Below are 21,020 nucleotides of genomic sequence, written 5' to 3' on the forward strand. Positions count from 1 at the left end.
AATATCTGATGGCGCATAATCAGGATGTCGAAATGAATCATCATCACTCTCCGGAACATGCTCTATTTCTTCTAGGCCACAATGGGTCTGAAAAAATTAACATGTTACCTAACATATAGGTAGTTTGCCATGGCAAGTTTTTGTCAGTAGGTAAATAATAATATACCTACCTACCAATAAAATCTTTTTTGTAACCATTAAATTTTATGAATTAAATTATTACCTCAAAGGGAATTTCCTTTAGTGTTGTTATTTCTTTAGTACTTTGCTCCACAAAAAATTCTTCCTTGTTAGAAAATACCTAAAACGTAAATCATGAATTTTCCACACAAAATAGAAAAGTAAATTAATAACAAACAACTAAGAAGGTACACAAATAGATTATTTACTTACCCATTTACTAGGAGTTATAAGACGTAATTGTATTCTATTATTATTGACGGTACAATCTAAGTCAGAGGAAACACAACTTGCGGACGTTAATTTACTTGTACCTTCGCTAACTAAAATAAATAAAATATAATAATTTGTATTTTTACAAATAACAGTATTAACTTACCATTTTTAGAAAATCTACAGTTTTCTAGTATTTTTAGAGTTCTTTTACTCATATTTTACAATAATATACTCTTAGCAAGAAATGCAAAACATTACACCATTTTTTGAGGTTAGTCACAATGTCTTAGTTAGGGCCAATGTCCACGAAAGAAATGAACTAACGGTCAATATCCAGGAAGCTGGACATTGGCCCTATTTAAAATAATAATTAAAGAGCCAAACTCCACTGAGATTTACATTGGCCTTTTTTCATTTTAATGGAAAACTAAATATATTTGGACATTGACTTCTTTTCTGATAAATGTATTATCAAATTGACCTATTTTAGTAGCGATGTTAACTCAATTTTGGACATTGGCCCTTTTTCTACCAGGGTACAGATACACAGATTTATATATATATATATATATATATATATATATATATATATATATATATATATATATATATATATATGTATATATATATAGGTATATATATATATATATATATAGGTATATATATATATATATATATATATATATATATATATATATATATATATATATGTATATATATATATAGGTATATATATATATATATAGGTATATATATATATATACATATATATATATATATATATATATATATATATATATATATATATATATATCATCACATTTTTTTATTTTGCTGAACATGCTTTTTAATTTTGGAGTAAGATTCGATATAAACTTCTGTTCCTCTTTTGTTTATAATTCTGTTCATTTACTTCTTCCATTTCGTATTGCGGTATCTAACTACTCATATTTCATCATAATCATTTACAAATATTTTTATAAACGCGCTTTAGTATTATTCAGATACTCTAATTTTCCTATTGTTTAAACTTCACAAAAAGTATAAACTAACATTTTTTTGTCAATAAAAATATTATTTCGTATTGTTACTTCTAGTAGCTATATGATTTTAGAATACACTTTAAATTATTATTGTTTTTTAGGTGTTCGCCGTACAGTACCCCAGGGAGAGAATGTAACACCACATGCAGTGATTTCAGAGACGATCATATTACGGATGACATAAATTGTGCTTTAAAGATATTTTCAGACACACTTGATCTTTCCGGGATAGGTTTCGATGCCTGGACATCATACTGGGATCATTGTGCAGCAGATGATAATATGGACTATGTCGAAGGATGTAAAACTAATTAAAAAAATACTAGACTGAAATTCCAACCAGTATGTTCCTTGTTAAGTATGTAGTGTGTTATAAACTAAAGTTTTAACATTGTTTAAAATGTTATAATTATAACAACTGCCAAAAAATTTCCTAAATTATTATAAAATAGTCTGATTATGTATTATTTTATTTATATTTAATGTCAATAAAATTATTAAAATAAACCTAAAATTTTTATTACTTACAATTACAACTCATTCTTTATTTTTATCGAACACTAGCAATTATATTAAGGTCTGTTGAATGACTTGTGCAATGGACGTGTTTAGTTAATGCACAACGGTCTGGATAAAGGCGTGAATCGTTTTTATGAAAAGTGACCCCAGACTTATATTATTATGTATTATTAAATATTCTGTTTAATCCTTAATTATAAAAAAGAAAAAAATCAAAGAACCGACTCTAATTATTATGCTAAATGAGACCAATTGCGTCGCAAATTCCTCGGCAGAATGTAGTACGATCCGGCTACCCATATTAAAAGAGTAAGTCAATAAAAGGAAAATACCACTATTAGCAGTATATTGCTTAAAAAGAATCAGTAGGTTCACTCTGCCGCCAGTCCTTTGTTCTTCATGTTCCATTTTTTTCACTCGCATTACTTCCACGCGCAGATAAATTCCAGTTTTTGATACACTGCTCGAAAATAAATAGGAAAAAAGTGACTTGTGGCGACCTAAAATTTAATTATATTTTCGGAATAATGAATACTTTCCTAAATTGAGCGTTTTCGACAATTATCAATAGTTTCCCAAAATAATTATTACTGTTTGTCCTTCAAAATGTATTATGTTAAATCCATCAGTTTTGATTAATCGAATATTAAATTTTTTGTATTAATTAGAAAATCACACTGTATTCACTGTTACTGGTGAGAAATCTCATAAAACGAAGAGCTAATGGTGAAACTAATTTCTACAGATGAAAAAATAATAATACATTCGAATTATAAATAATTATATTTTGAGGATTTGAATTTTACAATACCAGTTATAATAAAAATAGGATTATAAAAACACAAGTAGCGAACTATGAATACAAGTTAGAATTAGCGGCGGCTCGTGGCCTAAAAAAGTAGTGAAGATGAGAAAAAATGTTTAGAGTTTATGGCCCTAATAACTTGAAAACAGTTTTTCTTGTTCAGTTCTGCTTGCCTGGGGTATTTTAGTTCTGAACCTCGACATTTCATTGAGGGTTTTTTGGCGATTAAAACACCACGCCTGGGGTTGGTGAGTTTCGATTCAGCCGCCCACTCTGGATCAGACGCAGATGTTTAAAATACTGGTTGGTCGACAATGTAAAAGAACATCCCTTTTATCTTCATTTTTTCAATGCCTAAATGGAGTCTCTAATATATTACACACCAAGTCATTAATTTAGCCACCATTTAATATAGCCTTCTGCAGGTCATCATGCAGGGTAGAGTCGATGGCAAAAAGGGAATAGGTAGAAAGAGAAAATCATGGCTGCGAAATATTTGAGACTGGACAAACATGACTGTAGACGATTTATTCTACGTTGCAAAAGACAGAGAAATTTTTAGAAATGTGGTACCGCCAACGGTATATCCGAAATCCGAAACAAACCACAGAGAAATGTATTAATAAAGTGCACTAAACAAATAAAATTAATATTGTGACTAAACTAAACTAATAAATACTATACTATACACTATACTATATAAAAATATCTATATAATGAACTAAATTTTAAAATATTGTCGCTTAGAGAAATTTCCGAAAAATAGGAATACCAAATACACATTCAACAGTGGGTGAAGACGAATAATATATTTTTAAGCGGAACTGCACGTACCAGTTTCCTCAACTATCACTAAGGATAGGCTGACGTCACGTTGCCATGGCAACCGTGAACACTGATGCAGATGGATTTTGCATTTCAAAAATTATATTCACCTCTTCCTGAATCCTATTATACACGGCTAGTGGCACAGGTCAGGACTTGACCGTCAAGTACGTACCGCTAATAAAGCTAGTTGTCTTTTTTAATTTTTATATTAAGTAAAAGAGAATAAATAATTGATTTCAGAATTTAGATATAATAATGTTGTTTTCATTTTTTATTTATTTGTCTCAATTTAATTATATTTTTTTGATGAACCTCACCTTCACCTACTTCACCTGGCCGGCCGCCGCTGGTTAGAATAGAATATATATATTTTCACAATCACAACTTATTAATAACAAAATAATGAAATGAAAAAAGTCATATAGCGTAAAGATCCCACTGCAGGATCACTACGTTCATAACGTAGTTAGTCAAACTTATATTTTTACGTACATTTAAAATTGGGAGAATCTATCTATATAAAAGGCTAGGATGACAAGTCACACTGTTTATTCAGTAAGGTATCTACACCACCTAGGAAAGAAATCTGAACTACCAACATCTACCAAAATTAAATTTAATTAAGTAAAAGCTGTAAAAACGCTGTTGAGACAGAAAAAATACACATTTCGGCATTGGAGCGTGTTATACGTTAACTGAAAGGTCACTACACAGTATCGTCAATATTAATGAACGTATCGCGACATACGAGATATGATAGGGTACTATGAATAAAAATAGATTTACCATAAGACAAATTTTGATTTTTTGACTTAAAGAAGGCCTCAGGTTCAGTACAAAATAAACAACTGATTGAATCTTAACATGCGACATGGCAAATGAAAGGGGAGGATATAACGAATATATTCAGATAGAAAAAATAAACAAGGCGACGACTAAAAGGGCACTACGCAGTATCTTCAATATTAATGAACGTATAGCGACATACAAGATATGATAGGGCACTATGATATATAAAAATAGATTTCCTTTAAGACAAATTTTGATTTATTGACTTAAAGAAGGCCTCAGGCTAAGTACAAAATTAATTAATCGAATGCTAACATGCGATATAAATCTTCTCAGCTATTTAATATTCTGTTTTAAAAGGTTCAAGAAAATTACGTTTTTTACATAGCTTAAGTTTTTTAAGTTGAAAATTTAATTTTTGTTTTTAAGACTAAAACATGAAGAATCAAACCAAAGCTGGATTTTAGGAGGCCTGTTATATAGTTTCTGCAAATACGGTAATATTCAAATTCTTGCAGAAAATAAAATAGTAGAACATATGTTACACCCAGCTAAGATACCTACTCACAGACAGGAACAGTAACAGTCGAATCTTAATTTTGAAAGACAAAATCAGATTCCACTTTCAGACAACGATGGGAAAGTGAAGGCATATATCGCTGTTCCGGAAGTATAGTGACATAACTGTAAAATTTTAAAAAATTACTTTATTGTGTTGAAGGGATCAAAACTGCATTTTCAACATATTTGTAAATCGTCGTAATTGTACTTACGAGTTTCGCCATGACTGGTGAGTCCGTAAGTACAGTTATGATGATTTAAAAATATATAGAAAATGCAGTTTTTAGCCCTCCAACACAATAAAGTCATTTTTCAAAATTTTACAATTATGTGTTTATACTTCTGGAACAGCGATATATTGATTTCCAAGGACGTAGAAATTCTTTATGATATCAAGCTTATCAGTACTGCAGTTCTACAAGTACTACTTAGTACAAGTATTTGTATTACTAAACCAACGTAACCGTATAATAGAACATCCTTTGAACTGGAATGTTTAATCTCACAAGGTGAATAGATGGTTTTGCGTTTTTTTTTTTCAACCTGCTTTTAAGCATTCCTACAAAGGCCGGTTCCTCAAAATGTAAACTGCATATTCCAAAGTGATCATAACAATATTGAGCATTGTACATGGCAAGTTTTTCACATTGAACAATTTTCTTCCATTCTGCAAACCTAAAAATACAACACCGATGAGGTCAATTATATTAAATAGAGAGTTTAGTTCTTACCGATTTTCATCCTTGGGAAACCTGAAGAAACCCAAGTTCAAGTTGTTATGGTCCCTGGAATTTTTTCTACATACAAAGTAATAAATAAACTCTTGTTTTGGCTGAATTCATCATAATCCGTCGTTTAAAATAATAAAACCACTTAGAAAACTGGAGAAATATCACATTAATATGTATTAAAAACGAAATAAACTTATAAAACTAACTATATACCAACAAATAAATGAAATTTATATATAAATTATTGAAATAACTGTAGTTTCAATCAATGGATAGATACTTATGATTAATTATTTGAGAGTATATTAAGTTAATCAGGCAATATGATTTTTCAAACTTTAGAAGTGTGTATAGTGGTTATGTGAAGAATTTTACCATTTATGAAATTTGTTTTCCTCTTTTTGAAGAACTTCTATAATAATTATTATTTTATTATAAATTTGGAATATTCTATGAAACTGATGGAATATTTTAAATCTTGCAACAGCGGCATTTTTCGCCAAATCTATTGCGCAATCAGCCAGGAGTGGATTCAAAATTGGAACCGTGAAAATGCGAGAGTGAACCTACTGATTCTTTTTAAGCAATATACTGTGCTATTAGTAAGTCAGTAATATATCAAGGATACTTCATTTATATTTTTAAATAACATACATATAAAATCGGAGTTTGGTGTTTATTCGTATTGAGAGTAAACTAAATGTAAGACCAAATATTTACCATTTTGGGATAGTGTTATGAGATCTTTTACTTGGTTTTTCCTCATGATTTACTATGGAATCACTAACAGGAGAATTTTACTGTCATCATTGCATCTGGTTATCTTTTTAAAGACTAATCACATGCTAGGATTTTTATTACGAATATTCTCAAGTTTACGTTGAATTCATGCAATCGAATGAACTGTCATACAATAAAGTCGTCCCAAAATGTATAAATATATGTCTGAATTATTAATATGAATAAATCAGATAAAAAATTAAATGATTAGACGAATTTTTCAGCAAGTAACAAAAAGCAAAATTTATTTAATTTATTAATGTTTTGTATTTTGAGAACGATTTCCGAAGTGGAAATTGAAACGTCAAAAATAATTTTATTTTAAACTTAAATTGTGGCTTATTCCAAATAAAAATAGTAATTGCGTTATGAAAAAGTGTTTGTTAATTATTAAAGCTGCGAGCCACATTGATTTTAACACTCTTATCATTGTCAGTAGTGTTATTTTCTAAATTATTCAGTATCCTAGTCAACCTTGGAGGTTAATAAAGGAAGGTAATGCCCCATGCCATTTGGAAATTTTAATTAAGTCGTTAGCCAACAAATATCTGTACATTACATAAAATAAAAAAATAGTTAAATAGCACTGTTAGCCAAAAGGAATAAAACCTCAAAAATATTTATAGCAGACGTCATTATATATAGTTTTGAACATAATCTGTTAATACTGCTCCCTTACCATTATGAATTAAATTCCATTGATCATATTTGGGGAACATGTAAAACTTACTGCGATAACTATATTCGCCATAACGATTACAATGACGCAGGAATTTTGGAAACATAGCAGAAATCATTGAATACTGCTACTCCTGCAATTACATAGTCGGCACGTAATTTCGTTGGAAAATTTATAGAAACAAGAGCGAGTAAGATACTAGCAAATTGTCAACAATGTTAGAGTGACCAGTACTCTACTGAACAGTAGCATAGATATCTAATTTTAAATTAAATAAAAGTTTATATTTTTATTTAATTTTATTTCCCAAAAAGTTTCATTTTCTATAAATAAAAATATAAATAAATAAATTTAAATAAAAAATATCGGTATTGTTAACTTCTGTGATATATTTAGGGAGTGATAACACTCATCGACTCGACTGAACAGAACTTATTGTAAAATAATAATACCTATAAAAAATTGTTAATAAAAGTAAGTATCACATACAATTAAACAAATTTTTTATGTACAAGTTTTTAAGTATACAAACGTTTTATTAACACAACTGCTGGTAAGTTTTAAAATTTATGAGCACATTTTATCCCAGATAACTTAGTTATTGTAATCAGGAAAAAATAGAGAATATTTCAATTGACGAATATATATATATATATATATATATATATATATATATATATATATATATATATATATATATATATATATTGAGATGATTGGTGTTTAAAGAAAATAATTTATAAGTTATATACTAGATAATATTAGATATAAAAAGTATTTGGTTATTTAAATAAGTTATATACTAGAGAATTTTATAAAAATTATTTATGTGAGGGCATTTTTAAGAAATTAGCATATAATAATTGTAAAAAGTTGTATTTTAATAATTATAATATTGTAGATATATTTAAGTGAGCCATGTGACTAGGCAACCAAAAATACTCTTGAAAGTGACAGATAGAAATTCATAATTAGGAATATAAAGTGGGGTTATAATAATATGTTAGTTTAAAATGTTTAATTTATATATAGTTACTGATTTAAGTGTATATTCTGATCTGAAAAGCCTAAATGTCAACAAAATTATCAATAGAAAAGTAAGGAATTCTCTAGATCACCGGAGATGGCCTTGTTTGCGAAATGGTTTGTTCCAGAAAATTCAGACATGTATTTAATAGAACAAATGGAACATGATTTCTTGCTAGATGATTCTGGAACATGGAAAAAGATATAAATACCCGGTGATTTGGATTCAGGATGTCCATTCAGTTAGGTAGTCAATCAGTTATAAGTTACAGTTACTATGATGGCCAGTTTTTTAGTATGAAAGTTAGTTAGAGTCAGTCAATCAGTTATAATTGTTCAATATAGTGAGTTAAATCAAGATTAAGAAACAGTATAAAGAAAATATTATTGAAGATTAAAAATGATGTTATGTATAAATGATGATTGGATAATGGAAGAAGTATCAATTGAATATTAAAATTAAATAATATATTTGGTGATTGGATATTGGTATATAGAAAAGAAGAATAAATATAAATGCTGTTTGCTGGTTTGCTTGGTGGTTTATAAATGCTGGTGAAGAAAAATATCTTAAATTGGTGGAAGCTGATAATTGGAAAAAGTAATTTCACAAAAACAAGGATAACCGAAGCTACGAAGAAGACATTGAGTGGTGATTATAATCTATACAGTGGAAAACAGTTCATTTAGGCATTCAGTGACAGAAAGGTACAAAAATTTGTTAATATAATTTAGTTAGTGTCATAACAATTTCAATTTTGAAAAAAGTTTGTTTAAATTTTACATTGTCTATAGAATTTAATTAGTTTCATAAGAATTTCAATTTAAAGATAGTTTATTTTAAATTTACATTGGCTAGGTTAGATATATATGTGTGTTTCATAATAGATATAATAAGGATAATTTAAAAAAGTACTTACAAACTAATTCTTTGAGAACAGCGATAAAAACCCTATATTATTAAAAAATACTCATTGCTCATCATTCACAAACAATACATCATAACAATATATATATATATATATATATATATATATATATATATATATATATATATATTTCAAAATTATAAAAAATTTTCAGAGAAACATATGTTAGATTAAAGCATTTTTATATTAATTATTTTGAAAATGTATTAGCAGTAATTTTTACTTACTAAACTAATTTTTATTTGGTACAACAAATAAAAAGAAAAAACAAAAAATTGTTTTTTCTTTTTAGTTCAACCTTGTAAGATATTTTGTCTTTTTTAGCTCTTGATAATAATTGTAAACACAGTTCAAAGCTCGAGATTAAAAAAATAGTTAACCAATAGCCCTTTTATTGACTCCAATCCATCCAAAACAGTTATATATTTGTATATATATATATATATATATATATATATATTATATATATATATATATATATATATATATATATATATATATATATATATAATTCTGGAAGAAAAGATTTTTCAAACCATGATTCACAAATTACATAATCACATAATGATTAACAAACGTAAACAATCGTCAATAAAAGATGTAAGAACGTTCAGAGGTGCGTGTGCAGATTCAGACCACTACATGGTCATCATCATCATCATCCAGTCCCGTTTTCACATCCATTGTTGGATATAGGCCTCCTCCAAACGTCTCCAGTTCTCTCTATCTCTAGCTGCTGCAATCCAGTTTGTTTCTATTCTCCTTAGGTCGTCGGTCCATCGGGTGGGTGGTCTGCCTCGACTTCGCTTGTCGGCTCTTGGTCTCCACTCCAATAATCTCTTCGTCTATCTTCCGTCTTCCATTCTAGCAACATGTCCAGCCCACCTCCACTTTTGTTTATTGATTCGCAGTATAATATCGTCAACGCCAGTTCGTCGGCGTATCTCCTCATTTCTCACGCGATCTTTTAAGGTCAGACCCAGCATTGATCTCTCCATTCGCCTTTGTGTTACCCTCAGTTTTTCGGCAGTAGCTTTCGTTAAAGTTAGGGTCTCTGCTCCGTAGGTCAAGACTGGTAGGATGCATTGGTTAAATGCCTTCCTTTTCAGGTGAATTGGAGTATTTGTTTTAAAAATGTCTCTCATCCTTCCATATGCCGCCCATCCCAACGTGATTCGTCTATTTAGCTCGCAGGTTTGGTTGTCTCTGGTTATTCTGATTTCATGACCCAAGTATGTGTATTTATCGATTAATTCTACCTTGTTGTTATTGATCTGTATCTCTTCGCTGGGAACCATATTGGTCATCATTTTGGTTTTCTCGAAATTTATCTCCAGCCCAGTTTCTTGTAGTATGTAATTCAGTTCTTGGAGCATGTCTTTAATCTCTCCCAGATTATCTGACAGAAGCACGATATCGTCCGCAAAACGTAGATGGTTTAATCTTTCTCCATCGATGGATATTCCTTTCTGTTGCCATGTTAGTCTTTTAAATGCATACTCAAGAACGGTAATGAACAGCTTTGGTGACATGGTATCACCTTGCCTGACTCCCCTTTTTATCTTTATCTTATTAGTTGCTGAATGTAGACTTATGGTTGTTGTGGCATTTTCATATATATTTTTTACTATATTACAATATCTGTGGTCAACCCTGCAATCTTGTAGTGCTCTTAAGATGGACGGTAATTCCACTGTATCAAACGCCTTTTTAAAGTCTACAAATATCAATGCCAAGGGACGGTTATATTCGTTAGTTTTTTCTATCAGGGTTTTTAGGCACTGCAGGTGATCATTTGTGCCGTAATTAGGGCGGAAACCGGCTTGTTCCCGAGGTTGGTAAAAATCCAGCTTTGTCTCTAATCTGTTCGTTATTATTCGGGTGTATAATTTATAAAGATGGTTAAGGAGACTGATTGGTCTGTATCTTTTCAGGTCTGCTATATCTCCCTTCTTGTGTAAGAGTACAGTTATTGAATTATTCCACTTTGTTGGGATATTTTGATTCCATAGACATAGATTAAAGAGCTTTTGAATTTTGGTTATCAGTACTGAGCCTCCTATCTTTATCGCTTCCGTGACGACACCGTCCTCCCCCGGAGCTTTGTTATTCTTCATCTTTTTTAGAGCCTTGTAAATTTCGTCCAAGGAGATTTCTGGGATATCTTCGGAACCCTGATTTTGAACCTTCCTCTGCTGATATTCAACTATATCTAGAGTCGATTGGTTGCTATATAATGTCTCATAGAATGATTCCACAATTTGTAACAAATGTTCTCTGTTTGATGTGATGTTGCCATTTCTATCCTTGAGTTTGACTATTTGTTTATTTCCATTTGTAAGTTTGCGTCTCATTATTTTCATACTCTTATTTTCCTCAATAGTTTTGATGATTTTCTCATCTTTGTATTTTCTTAGGTCTTTTCTTATTTCTCTTGATACTTCCTTGTTTATTTTATTTATATCGTCGTTACTAGAGTTTTCGTCGCTTCTCAGTATTCTTCTTTGTTCCATTTTTTTCTGTGTGTCCAGACTAATTTTTTCTTCCTTCACGCTTTTTGGGCAGCATTTCTTTTGAGCTTCTGTTATTGCTTCTACTATTATGTCATTTAGGATGTTAATATCATTTGTTGATGATTTTTCTTGAAGGAATTTACCGATATGATCTTCAAAATTTTGTTCGTTGTTTGGATGTGTCCATATGTTTATTTGCTTCTTTTTTATCATATTGTGTCGTTCATAGTTGGTATTTAACACAATGGTGGCTCTCACCATACGATGGTCGCTTGATTTCGCAAATTTATTTAGCACTGTCACATCTGTAAATATGTATCTTTTATCAGTGATAAAGTAATCAATCTCGTTTGTCGTCTTCCCATCTGGGCTTTTCCACGTCCATCTGCGGTGAGGTTTCTTGTAGTAGTAACTGTTCATTAGGAATAGGTTTTTCTCTAGTAAGAAGTTTAAAAGAGTGTCGCCACGGTCGTTCCGTCCCTGACTTCCAAAATTTCCAAGAGCAGTTTCTGCTGGATCCAGTTTTGTTCCTATTTTGGCGTTAAAGTCTCCACATATAACTGTGAAATGTGTACGGTCGTTTGTGATGGCTGTGCTTAAATCATCATAAAAGACTTCGATCTCTTCGTCTGTATATTCTGTTGTTGGAGCATAGGCTTGGATAACTTTTAGATAATACCTAGTATTTATTTTGAACGTGGCATATGTAACTCTAGTGGATACTGATTGGACAGTTTTTAGATTTCCTGCTAGCTGTTTGTTTATAAAGAATCCGACGCCTCCTACTGACTTATGTTGTTCTCCGTGATAGTAAAACAAGTGACCGGATTTTAGGGTCTCGAGGCCTTCACCTCGCCTTCTCACTTCACTAACTCCGACGATGTCCCATTTGATCTTTTCTAATTCTTTTTCCATTTCTTTAAAGCTTTCATCAGAAAGTAGAGTTCTAGTATTCATGGTTGCAATTTTGAAAACTGTTTGTTTTTTAAAGCATACTCTTGTCAAATTTGTGTCCCCCCCAGAATCCTTGGGACAGACTGATAAATCAGTGTGAGAGTGTCTACTCACCTGGGGTAGTTTCCGTTTTGTTTTAAAATCTGACATTTGTAAGGGTTTTTGGCTAAGTTCAATGCCACGCGAGCCACTGCGTGTTGGCAAGGTTTCAGTTTCAGCCGCCCACTCTGGGAACAGACGCTGTTTGCAGTCGCCCACTCTGGGTCAGACGCTGCTGCTGTCGCAGTATCACAGCCGCTTAACTCATAATGTGAGTGACGCCTGTGAGTATCTGGAATTAAGCCTACAGGATTTTTACTTCCCGTAGCCTTAATCGAGTAATGACATTACTGCTGCCTAATGTCATGGTAACATGTCACTACATGGTAACAGCCACTATAAAACAAAAAAACCAACATAAAAAGTGGAATGTCAATAAAATGAGTAATGAAGAAGTAAGAAAAAAATATGAAGAGGCAGTAACAGTTTAAATAAAAGAGAAATATAAAGCAGAAGATATAAACACAGAATGGGAGATGATAAAAAAATCAATAGAAAAAGGTGCAAATATGCAGATAGGTAAAAGTAAGGCTAAAGCAAACAACGGATGGGATAACCAAGAATGTAGAGAAATAACAGGAAAAAAAGTGCAAGCCAGAAATAAATGGCTAAGAACAGATAAAGAGGAAGACAGAGAAGAATATGAAAACTTAAGAAGGAATGCTAAGAAAGTAATAAGGCAAAATAAAAGATGGGTAGACAAAAAAATGCATGAAATAGATCAGGAAAGAACATACAGAAATACGAAAAGTTTTTACAAAAAGATTAAAGAACAAAACAAAAAATACAAGGGCAAAACAAACGGAATAAAAAATAGAGAGGGAACAGTGATAATAGAGTACCAAGAATACAAGCAATTATGGAGCGATTACTACAGAGAGCTCTTGACGGAGGAAACAACAGAAGAAGAAATGCATAACGAGGAGGAAACGGTGCACGAAGAAGATGCAGATGAAGTAGATGAAGTAGATATGGAAATTTCAAAAGAACCAACATTAGAGGAATTGGATAAAGTAATACAGAGAAGCAAAAATGGAAAAGCCCCTGGTAAATATGGAATTAATATGGAGCTAATAAAATACGGAGGAAGGGAACTAAGAGAAAAATTACTGGCACTATTGAAAAATATATGGAAAGAAGAGAAAATGCCAGGGGACTGGGAGGTAGGGTAGATCATAACAGTACATAAAAAGGGAGACCAACAAATCTGTGAAAATTATAGAGGAATAACGTTACTAAATACAACATATAAAATATTAACATCAATTTTAAAAAAGAGGTTATCAAAGATCACAAAGAAGACAGTAGGACAGTAACAATGTGGATTCACAGAAGGAAGATCTACAATAGATGCAATACACACAATAAAACAAATAATGGAAAAGGCAAACGAGTATAAATTAGAATTGGAAATGTTATTCATAGACTTCAAACAGGCATTTGATTCAATTAAAAGGAACGGATTAATGATAGCACTTAAAAAATTATGGTCATGTGAAAAGAATGCACGACGACAGGCTGCCAAACCAAATTTTAAAATGGACGCCAAGGGAAAGAAGGAAGAGAGGAAGGCCAAAACAATCCTGGCTGGGCGGCATTCAGAAGGCAATGTCGGAAAGAAACCTTCACCCTGGCGAATGGAATGACCGACGTAGCTGGAAACTGGGAACCGGAAGGCGGAGAACGCTATAAAAAACCGGAAAAAAAAATTAAAAATTTTACATAAACTCAGAAAATTAATAGAACTGACAATGAGAACTACAAAAATAAGCATAAAGACACAAAGAGGAGAGACAGTGGAATTCAGTATAAATAAAGGGATGAAACAAGGAGATGCCTTATCAACAACGCTATTTAATCTAGCATTAGAATATGTACTACGAAATATAAATAAAGGAAATCTCAGAACAAGAGATGGTCAAATAATTGCATATGCAGACGATATTGCTATTATTGAAAAGAACAGAAAAATAACGAAAGAAATGCTAGAAGAAATAAGAGAAAAAGAGGAGGTGTAGAACACCGGGGGATTTTATCTTCTCCTCCTGACGTGTTGCTCACTGCCTGTTGGGGCAGTACCTTCGATCTGGTTCTAATTATATCTATTAATTAATTAAAATGTGTTACCTTACATTTGGCGATCACACTTCCCGTATTACACTTTAAAAAACATCTTACTAATTGAGAAACTTTATTTTGCGTTAATTGAACATTGTGTGTTGAAAAATGAGCGAATTAATTTTAATTAATCAAATGTGACAGTGACACAATGACTGATGTTTTTTTTCTAATAAAATTGAGAAGATAATACGTGATAATCTCGCAATTATGTGCAAAGAGTATATGCAACATCTATCGTGCATTCTCGGGTACAACTCGACTTAAAACTAAAAGTAGTATTTTTTAAAAAAGGGTGTTCGTCATTTGGATCATAATTTTAGGTTGCGCTACGCAACATAGTCCCCCTCTTGATGTGAACGCATCAAAAAAAAAAAATATTTATGTACAATTTGAAGAAAGGTATAACTAATCTAAAAAAAACTATTAAAATTCTTGAAGGTGAGTCATAGGAAGAGGACACAGTTTAGCAATAGAGCGAACGTATAACCCTTCAGGAGTTCTGACCTTAACAACTCTTACCTTGTTGTCCTTTCCCGGATATGTCTCAACTACCCGTGCTATAGGCCATTTGAGAGGAGGCGAGTTTTCGTCCTTAAGCAAGACGAGATCATCAGGCTTTATGCCTACCTGAGGAGTGAACCATTTAGGTCTATTTTGAAGCCTATTAAGATAATCGCGGGTCCAAACCTTCCACATATGCTGCTGAATTCTTGTGCATTTATTCCACAAAGACAATTTATTTTCTTGAATATCAGAGAGATCTAATTCAGGATAAGACATTAAGTTAGATCCAATAAGGAAGTGTCCGGGAGTAAGAAAGGAAAAATCTGACGGGTCGTCTGAGAGCGCACAGATAGGGCGTGAATTGAGCACTGCTTCAATCTGCGAAAGTACAGTGGATAGTTCTTCGAAAGTAAAATTGGAGTTACCCATTATTCTTACGAGATGATATTTGAAGCTCTTTATGGCAGCTTCCCAAATACCACCGTGGTGTGGTGAGCGTGGAGGGATAAACTTCCATTGAATTTGACATGAAGTAGCGAAAGAGCGAATAGATTCAGAGGTATCACCTTTGAGAAGCAACTCATAAAGTTATTTCAATTGATTTTTCGCACCTAGAAAGTTGGTGCCATTATCGCTGAAAATGATACTCGGATTACCCCTTCGGGCGATAAATCTTTTCAGAGTCAATAAGAACGCTTCAGTAGAAAGACTGGAAATTAATTCCACATGCACGGCGCGAGTAGCTAAACATACAAACACTGCCATATAGGCCTTAGTAAGGGGAGCTCTCTTGAGTTTAGAGGTCTTGATTGGAAATGGACCACCAAAATCAACTCCAACGTTTATAAATGGACGTGCAATTTGAACTCTTTCCCTCGGGAGATTAGCCATGATTTGGGAAGCGACTTGTGCGTTAAAACGGTAACAAGTGAGACAATTTTGTATTATACGTTTGATTTGTCGAAGACCATCAAGAGGCCAGAATTTCAATCTAACATTGGACAGTGTATTTTGAGGGCCAGAATGTAGAAGTCTTCGATGTTCTCGGGTAAGTAATAAATTGACAATATGTGATTTTGAGGGCAACAGTAGAGGGAATTTCTGATCATAAGAAACATCTGAAAAGAGAAGATGACCGCCTACTCGTATCATTTGAGACGAATCTAGAAAGGGATTCAATTTACGAATAGACTTATCGTTAAGCAGACGATTATCCATTAAAAATTGGATTTCCGAACTGAAGAAATGAGACTGGGTCAATTTGATAATCATTAACTCAGAACTAGAGAGTTCATTTGGAGTGAGAGGACCTGTACGTCTATGAGACTTAGCTCTTACATTGTGAATAAAACGAATGCAGTATGCAAAAGCTCTCTGAAGTCGAGTGAAACATGAAAATTTGCAGAGGGCATCATACACTTGTGAATCTGGTTTTCTTATCAGATGAGTAACCCTTTTGAGTTCAGGCAGTTCATCAACATTAATACTCGAAGGACCATTATATACAAAGAGGTTGAAATCAAAGTGTGGATCTGACAAAAATTGAGGACTATTAAACCAAAGATCACAATCAAGCAACTGCAAGGGTGTAGCACCACGAGATAATATATCCGCAGGGTTGTCTTTCGATCGTACATGTCTCCATGTATGGTTGGAGGTGAGTTCTTGAATTTAAGTTACTCTATTGGCTACAAAGGTAGACCAACGAGAAGGGTGTGAATTAATCCATGCGAGGACGACTTCGGAATCTGTCCATAAATTGACAGAATTTATCTGAGATTGGGATGGAATCAAGACAGAAAGAATCTTCGTAACAAGATTAGAGAGTAATAATACTCCTAGAAGTTCTAATCGAGGAAGAGTCACAACTTTTACAGGACTAACACGACTCTTTGAGGAGATTAGATTGCAAGAGATAAAGTCATTTTCATGTGATGTTCTTAAATAAACGCAAGCACCATACGCGCTAAGACTTGCATCCGAAAACCCATGTATTTGAGTACTTGTTACATTGCTAGAATTTTGCAGCAACCTAGGAATCTTGAGATTGGAGAGGTGAGGAAGTGTTTGTAAAAATAGATTCCATTCTGTAAGCAAATTTGGACTGAGGTGGTTATCCCAATTCGACCTTTCTAACCAAATCTTTCTCATAATTAATTTAGCAGATACCACTACAGGATACAGCAGATACAGTTAATCAATCCGATAGGGTCATAAATGGAAGCAATTAAAGAAAGAACTTCTCTTTTTGTATAGGTATCCCTAACGGTAACCTTTGGCACAAGAACTGAAAAATGATCGGATTGAGAATTCCAACATAGGCCGAGAATTTTGTTCGTGTGATTTTCAGGATTGATTACATAACTAGCTTCATTAGAGATATGAGAAATACCTGCGAGAAATTCAGGTGAGTTTGCACACCATTTATGAAGCGAGAAACAAGCGAGGTTTAAACATTCGGTTAATTGACGATGAATTTCGAAGAGTGTTTCAAAATCGTTACAGCCATACAACACATCATCGATATAACAGCAATTTAAAAGAGCATCACTAGCCAAGAGAAATTTGTCGGAATGTTTTTGAGCTAATTTCTTAAGACATCTAGTGCTGAGAAAACCGGAGTTATTTAATCCATAAGTGACAGTTTCAAGTTGAAGACATTTCAAATCCTCTTGAGGTGAATCACGCCATAAGATGTTTAACAGAAATACCTGTTCGGGATTTACTCGAATTTGTCTGTACATATGACGTAGATCTGCTACAATACAGTATTTAAATAATCTAAAATTTATCAAAATATCGAATAATTCGCGTTGTACCGTATAACCAGGAAGCATTATGTCATTAAGACTTAGATTTGAGGTAGTTTTCATACTGCCATCAAAGACAACACGCAACTTATTTGTTACGCTATCCTTTAAAACGCAATGGTGAGGAATAAAGTATTTTAAATCAGAGTGAATATTTCGAGTGGAGAGAGGCACATATCTGCAATGTCCAAGTGCAATATATTCATGAATAAATTGTTTATACTGTGCGTATAATTGATCTGACTTGATCAGTTTCTGTTCGAGGTTTAGGAATCGCTTCTTTGCGAGGAAAAACGATTCGCCCATTTTTTTATATTCGTTGGGAGATTTGAAAGGGAGATCTACTTGGAATCTACCAGATGATAATATTTTAAGTGACGATTTAAAAATATCTTCGGCTTGTTTTTCCGAAGGAGTTAGGATTTTTGGAGTACAAGTAGAAGACGAGATTTCTTCTATTTCCCAAAACGACCGTACGAGTGAATCGGTATTTTGAGTTTGAACGAACAAGGATACTTCATTTCGAGGTTGAGTATTTTCTTGAATGTTAAGTATAGAATATGAGTCAATTGACCCAGATGATTGAGGTACATTTCCACCTACAAGATAACCGAGATGAGTATTTGTTAAGGTAGGAAGATTAGGGCCTAATTTTATTAACCCGTAAGTAAGTAAGTCGAAATAAACATCTGCTCCAAGCAGCATTTGAACTTCGGCAGGAGTACAAAATTCTGGATCAGCTAGGTGAATGTTTGGTGGAATTTTGAGAGCATTAAAATCCAATGTAATTTGAGGGTGCTTACAAGTGATGGTTGGGAGAATCGCACAAGAGAGTGTAAAATGTTTTGTGGGATTAACATTTGAGAAAATATTTAAATCCACCATTTTATTCGACGTCGAACAGATTTCGGATATTCCAGAAATTTGAAGACTTTTTGTGTAAGGAATACATTTCAAGCGACTTGCTAATTCCTCAGTGATAAACGAAAGCTGACTAGCTGAGTCTGTAAGGCAGCGAACCTTAACGGGATTATTATGAGAATCATAAATTGTAACACATGCTGTTTGGAGTAGAACCTCCTTTTTGCCTGAGAGTGTAGAGAGAGATGATGCTCGGTAGACATCATTAGACTGAGATTGATTTGCTATTCGTGGGATTGCAGGTGAACTTGAAGTTTCGCTTTGAGTATTGGGATCACGAGATACATTAGAGTGAGTACGAGAATTTGGAGTATCATGCATATTGTGAGACTGGCGAGTATTTTGAGAATTATGATTTTCTTGTGAGTCTTGAGAGTGACGAGTGTTTTGGAAATGAGTGTTTCTAGTGGGTAGACTACGAGAATCTTGATTTGTTCTGAAACGAGAACTATTTGAGTTATGAGTAGAAGCGTTAGAGAAGTGGAGCAATGTGTGATGTCTCCTGTTACATTTAGCGCAATTTGACGCAGAGGTACATGAGCTTGCTGAATGACCACTAGCCAAGCAGTTGAGACACGCTTTCTTTGCCTTGACCGTTTGAAAACGCTCATCTTCAGACATATTTAAGAATTCCCGGCAAGTGTATATGTTATGGGAGTTATTTTGACATAAGAAACATTTAAAATACTGATTATTACTACTATACTGCAAATTATTGCTAACTGTGTTAAGAGAAGTAAAACGAGAAGGTTGTTTTTGTTTCGGAGAATGAGAGTATTCAGGAACAAGATTTTCGAGAATTTTGCATTTTCTTTCAATAAATTTAAGGAACTCCATTAAACTTGGGAGTTTGTTTATATTACGCTCGGTTTCAAATGATCTTTTAGTATTATATTCTAATTTTTGAGTAAAGAGATTGATGAGAATTAAATCAGTGAGTTGATTCGAGATGTTGAGGTTTTCTAAGGCAGCGAGATGGCTTTTAATTTGAGTTAAGAAATCCCTTAGAGCATGTGCATTGGGTTTTGTAATGAGTGGAGCATTTAATAAACTGTTCAAATGACTGTTTACTATTAAATATTTATTTTCAAATCTATTGCATAAATTTTGTATTGCAATTTCAAAATTGGAATCAATTATTTCTAGATTGTCAATTAACTTTAACGGTTCATTCCTTAACACTGATTTGAGATAAATAAGTTTTTGAGCATTAGATAACTGTTTATCATTTGTTATTAATTTGGTGAAAACATCAAAAAAGCTGGGCCATTCTGAGATTTCGCCAGAGAAAAAAGGTATTTTTAATTCTGGCAACTTTACATTTTGAATTGTGCTAACAGATGGTATTACATTTGTTACAATAGGTTGAGTTTGAACTGGTTTTGCAGATAATTGCGTGATTTTCTCGTACAAATATGAATCTAAATTATAATACTGTTCTTCAACTATGTCTCTATCTGAACAATATTTATCAAAATCTTCTAATTCAAGTTCCTTTTGTAGGTTGAGATACTCGCGATAAGTTTCATTTAATACATTTTTGCGTGCAATATATTGACCGCAATCTAAAACTACATTTTGGTTTTTTGAGACAAATGTTTGAATTCTAGTAATACAAGCTTTAGTATGCCCTCTCAATTTTATAATTTTTGCAACATCAGTCATTTTGAACGTGAGAAAAAATAATACAAATTTTAAATACAACAAGAGATACTTAGTATCATGAACTAAATAATATTACCATAAAAATCTACTTATAATCACTGCGAATCTAAAATCATAAAATGACATGCGACGATGCAAAAAACAATTCGTAAAAGTTACAATAAATGATCAAACCGCACATTAAGTCCAACCGCAACCTCACATAAACTCCTTATCCCTTGCAAGTGTCGATGTCGATATACCGGCCTCCCGGCGCTAATAGAACAACCTTGGATCCTGGAACCGCCAAAACTCCAATGTGTGTATATGAGAGAATAAAAACTATGTCTTTTCTTTGCGAAGAAATG

At 32.6% G+C, this 21,020-nt stretch overlaps 3 protein-coding genes across 3 annotated transcripts in view; 1 reads left to right on the plus strand and 2 right to left on the minus strand.

The window, feature by feature from the left end:
• Nucleotides 1-1,950, plus strand: part of LOC140434970 (uncharacterized) — a 65,213-nt gene extending 63,263 nt beyond the window's left edge. Inside the window, exon 4 of the mRNA XM_072523622.1 lies at nt 1,541-1,950. Within this exon, the coding sequence (XP_072379723.1) occupies nt 1,541-1,754 (214 nt within the window). The 3' untranslated portion in view covers nt 1,755-1,950. The remainder of the gene's footprint in view (nt 1-1,540) is intronic.
• Nucleotides 1,951-15,196: 13,246 nt separating this feature from the next.
• On the minus strand, nt 15,197-15,706 carry LOC140434987 (uncharacterized). Its single transcript, XM_072523644.1, has one exon. The coding sequence runs from the start codon at nt 15,704-15,706 to the stop codon at nt 15,197-15,199; it is 510 nt and encodes a 169-aa protein (XP_072379745.1).
• A 159-nt stretch (nt 15,707-15,865) lies between these two features.
• LOC140434994 (uncharacterized) lies at nt 15,866-20,673 on the minus strand. Its single transcript, XM_072523656.1, has 2 exons — nt 17,670-20,673; nt 15,866-16,809 (listed from the first exon to the last, which is right to left on the minus strand). The coding sequence occupies exons 1-2, from the start codon at nt 20,671-20,673 to the stop codon at nt 15,866-15,868; spliced, it is 3,948 nt and encodes a 1,315-aa protein (XP_072379757.1).
• Nucleotides 20,674-21,020: the final 347 nt, after the last annotated feature.

The sequence above is a fragment of the Diabrotica undecimpunctata genome, chromosome 1, assembly GCF_040954645.1.
Source record: "Diabrotica undecimpunctata isolate CICGRU chromosome 1, icDiaUnde3, whole genome shotgun sequence".
Lineage (NCBI taxonomy): Eukaryota > Metazoa > Arthropoda > Insecta > Coleoptera > Chrysomelidae > Diabrotica > Diabrotica undecimpunctata.